This window comes from Diabrotica undecimpunctata, chromosome 4 (assembly GCF_040954645.1).
Source record: "Diabrotica undecimpunctata isolate CICGRU chromosome 4, icDiaUnde3, whole genome shotgun sequence".
Lineage (NCBI taxonomy): Eukaryota > Metazoa > Arthropoda > Insecta > Coleoptera > Chrysomelidae > Diabrotica > Diabrotica undecimpunctata.
In genome coordinates, this window is record NC_092806.1 from 9094615 (window position 1) to 9099337 (window position 4723).

The following is a 4723-nucleotide window of genomic DNA, read 5'->3' on the forward strand; positions in this document are numbered from 1 at the left end:
TCGGAAAGACAGGGAGAGTGAATTGTGTGGGTCCAACCGTTCGTAATAGCGACGGCGCTACTAGTCACGTTAGGTGGAGTATGACCACGGCAACCGTAGTAAGTCTACGAACCGTCAGGTATAAATGGTACAAATAATGATTATACTATACAATGTTTTCCAAAAAAAACAAAGATTGTAGCAAATTCTAATAAAATCCCAACTTAAATTTACAATAACTTATTTCTAAAGAATTTTGAGTAGGTATACCCAAAAAAAATGTGTTAGTGGTAACATTGTAATCCACGCCCCTTATGAAAAAAATTCTATTCCAAATTTTGGAAATAGGAGATAAAAAACAGTATACAGTATACATCAATTTTTATATATCTAATAAACATTGCTAAAAGGGAAGGGATGGGTGAAAGTTAGTTAAAGTTTGGACCAAAGAAAATAGACGCATATGCGTCAGTGGCGGCTTTTGGGGGTAGGCAGGATAGGCCGGGCCTACCCAATAATTTTAAGAGCTTTAAAATTGAAAAATATATATTCAAAAATTATGTTAATGCATGTAAATAACTTTTAAATGTACTAAATCACTCAATACATTAGCGTCCGTTAAAACAACTATGTTATTATATTACCACAGAAAGCATCAAATCGTATTCAGGCATTTTAAATATCATTAATAGGCTCGATCGGAACTGGCCGACCCAGGTCACATAAGATCCCCGTACAAAAAGCGTTTGAAGTTAAGCAGCTTGCCGGACAACGTTTTATATTGTCGTGTTTATGCTTGCTGTTTAGGCACCAGACGATCGGGCCTACGCCAATCATCGTTGTCACTTGTAACGTAATTATCGAATTGTAATATAAATTTTCTTTTAAATTATGATGGAAAAATATGTAACATAATCTATAATTGTAACATATTTTTAAACAAACAACACAATTTCAAACAAGTGCACGATTGCCCAAATAAATTTAAAAAAATTCGTAAAATTCGAAAAAAAAAATCACATTTGCATGATTTCTATATCGCCTGATTGTATGCAACTTATATATGGCAACACAATCGCCGAGCATTAGTTCAATTTTCACTGTTTTCTGTTATTACTAGTTGCACTGGTGGTTTGGCCCATCGAGGTTGATTTTTTTAAATTATTCTTGGAATAGTGAGATCGTTTTATAACTGATACATAAAAATGAGTTTTTCTGACACTTTACCAGGTTGCAGTAATAGTGCAGTAATGTTGATAGTGAGTGTACCGTTGATAGTTCAGATGTACTCCGAATCCAACACACGCCAGGTACGATTCATCTGGTACGGTCTTTAGAAGATTCCCACTCTCACACAAAAAAAAAAAAATATGTATTACACACACTGGCGGCTACAGAAATTGTTTTGGGGAGGTCATGGATCTTGTGGGTGATTACTTTTCTCTGATGCAAGGTCACTTTTAGTCTTACCACCAATAGGATAAGTTAGTTTTCAAATATTTTTAAGGGGGGGGGGTCATGACCCCATGACCCCTCCCTCTGGATCCGCCACTGATTACACATAGCTATATGTAATTTGCTGGCTTGGCCTACCCAAAATTTTACCACACCAGCCGCCACTGATATGCGTCTATATTCTTTGGTTGGACGAAGGGCTATTAAACATTCTGAGGATTAGGAGTTTACTTTTACAAGCACCAGGTAAGAACAGCACCTAATTATTACCAAATTTTTCTTAGTAAATAAAAACTCAATACTAGTTTGTACATTTTGCTTCTGTAGTAAAATTACCTTTAAATTTTAACCAAAATGAATCTTATTTATATACTATATATATTTAAAATCATTAAAACTCTTCACTCTTATAATAGCATTCCTAAAGTTGCCTTATTTTATAAAAAAAGTCATACATTCTTAATTTTAATAATATTTCATTATTATAGATTTTCATGGACTTACTTCTGAGCAATAGTTACATACTAATTTGTGATTATCCTGAAGAGCAAGATCGCAGAAATGCTAGAGTTTACACTTTATTATCTACAGATGGTTCTTAAAGGAAGAGTATTTTAGAAGGTATGGAACTTATAACCAACCAGTATTACTGAATATAGAGGCATATACAGTCGGAAAAATGAAAGATTACCCATAAACGATCATATCAATCACTTAATTTGTATTTGCTGTCTTTTCTATAACAAACATTTGTTATTTAACAAATACAAAATAAGTGATTGATATGATCGTTTATGGGTAATCTTTCATTTTTCCGACTGTATATTTATTTATCAATAGGAGAGAATATATTTTTTGGCATAGAATAAGTTTTTATTTCTTATTTTATGACTATATTTATTTTCCATTAAAAGCATACTTTTTGAATTTTGCCGCCCGAAATTCAGTTTGCCGCCTAAAATTCACCTACGTTTTTAAATTTGCCGCTAAATAAAATTAGTTTCGGCCCGTCCACATTTGGCGCTAGAAACTCTCTCCCAAATCTTTCTATAGAACTTACCTTACTAGAGGGTTATGTACTGTGATGTTGTTTTTGTTTTGACTTGGAAAGGATTATGTTTTAAAAGCTGAAATAAAAAGCATTTTTATTATTTTTAAGATTAAAAGACGTGCGAAAAATATCTAAAATGACTACAGTCACAGAAGAACCGAAACCAGAGCAAAAACCCATATTTAAAGCATCATCTTTCCACATAATAAAAGCTAACAAAAAGAAATATGTTTGGAAAGGGTTGAAACAAATCATTTCATCCGAGAAAGCTCTGCCATGGCCAGAAGATTGTGTCCATTACGGCTCGATTAACGCTCCACCTTCTTTTAAGCCACCCGAGAAGTTTTCTGATCTGTCTGGTTTGCCTGCCCCATACACTGATCCACAAACAAGGTTAAGGTTTGCAAATAAGGATGAGTATGCTACAATTATAGACCTACCGATGGATATTACGGCTGGGTACTTGTCTTTAAGAGGTGCTACAAGTATTGTCGGTTGATGAAAGTTGATAAATGTCTTGGGTATATTCTGCATGTGTAGGTACAAGTAACCAAATTTTGAATTAATTAGGTATCCTTAATAATTTAAGTTTTTCTACCAGGTTTAATACCTTTTACCGGCTATAGCATAGAATTGGAATTTATTATCACATATCAATAATGAATTGTTTTTTGTGCTTTTATTGTTTTCTACATGGTTTTTTTCAAGGTCTGTTCTTATTAACTTTATGATGTACAGTATTGTCAATTTAAATACATCTTAGACATTATTGGCGCATTCTGAACTTTTTGAATCCTAATTATTTTTTTTTCTTTCAGGGAACAATGTTTGGTATGACATTCAAAAGTATTGTTAAAATTTTAAAATGCCTTTTGTTTAATGTGCAAGATTTGTATGAAGATAATTGTAAATATAAAAGAACTGATAATAAAGTTATAATTTTTGGACAATTAATAGGCATTTGATTTATAATAAAATTATAAGTTAAAAATATGAATGAATTGTATAAGTCACTTAAGTAAGATCTGGAAAATTATAGCAGTGGTTCAAAAGTATTTATAAAAATAGAAAAAATAATCCAAAACTAGAGCAGTGAATCAAGACTTCAGGGTAAAATCAGATGAAATAGTTTTAAAATTTGGTTATTAATTTTCTTGGCAGTGTGATGTCTGTATTTATACTAAACAAATAGTGATGGTACAAAAAGTTGAATATATAAACAAGTATATATGTAATTTCAAAAAAAAAAACATTTAAACCTTTCGTTTTTTGTTCAAGTGGTTTTATTTTGTTAATAAGCTGCATGTCAATACCTTTTTATTTCTAAGTTACTATTAATATTGCCTATTAGCACATATACAGCAGATACCAGTTACGAAGAACCAGTGCAAATCCTTATTTTTTTACCGATCTAATATGAGCACATTGCTTGCATATTTATCCACGCTGCCAGTAGCGCAGCAGTCACTATTCAGTGCCGTTAATTATATAAAAAGCATAATCACGCCACTGTCCACCTCTTCGGCACACACCTCATGCACAATGTTGGATATTCCTGTGTGATGTTTACAGTGCTTGGATGTATAGTAATTTCCAATCTACATCAAAATTAAACAGCAAAACAATAATTACTAAATTTATTAGATACTTGGAACTAGTATCAGTGAACTGAGTGTACAGTGGCGCACCGAGGGGGGGTTTTGGGGGTTAAACCCCCCCCCCCCCCCCAGGACCCTATTCGTCACTGTTACTTACACATTTTAAGGACTCAAAATGGAGGTAACATCATAAAAAAAATTTTGGTGACTAACCAAAACCCCCCCAGGGGCAAATTCTAGGTGCGCTACACTGTGAGTGTAAGATGATAACTAGTACTGAGCATTACAACTGAGTATATGACAAGGTACACACAGAATATATCAGCATATTGGCATTTGAAAAGGTGTGAAAATAAACCAGGGTATTGGGCAATCACATGTTTTATTGTTATATTCCCAACATCGAATTATCAAAACATTCCCAAGTTTATTAAATAAGCTGTAACTGTTTAGTAACATTAAAAAATACTTAATTAATATGAAGGCACTTTTATGTGGCCAAAGTAAAACATAAAGCCACCCCTCCCTAGGTTGATTTGATCTAGCACCTTCTCTAAACCTTCAATTTACCTTCATTTTTCATAAAACCAGCATCAACTGTGTACCACAGCAACTCAAAACATCGATTTTTCTTATATAG

At 33.0% G+C, this 4723-nt stretch overlaps 1 protein-coding gene across 2 annotated transcripts; it reads left to right on the forward strand.

Moving 5' to 3' along the window:
- Positions 1 to 2501: 2501 nt before the first annotated feature.
- Positions 2502 to 3435, forward strand: LOC140438109 (INO80 complex subunit C). 2 transcript variants are annotated; one of them, XM_072527822.1, is made up of 2 exons: positions 2502 to 3025; positions 3304 to 3435. In XM_072527822.1, the coding sequence occupies exon 1, from the start codon at positions 2622 to 2624 to the stop codon at positions 2982 to 2984; it is 363 nt and encodes a 120-aa protein (XP_072383923.1). In that variant the 5' UTR covers positions 2502 to 2621; the 3' UTR covers positions 2985 to 3025; positions 3304 to 3435. The 2 variants fall into 2 exon arrangements, with proteins under 2 accessions (XP_072383923.1, XP_072383924.1); XM_072527823.1 differs by having other exon boundaries at positions 2502 to 3021.
- The last annotated feature ends 1288 nt before the right edge of the window (positions 3436 to 4723 follow it).

What these genes read in the sequence shown, in the direction of transcription:
- LOC140438109 (XM_072527822.1), top strand. Translation starts at nt 2,622, where the DNA reads ATGACTACAGTCACAGAAGAACCGAAACCAGAGCAAAAACCCATATTT.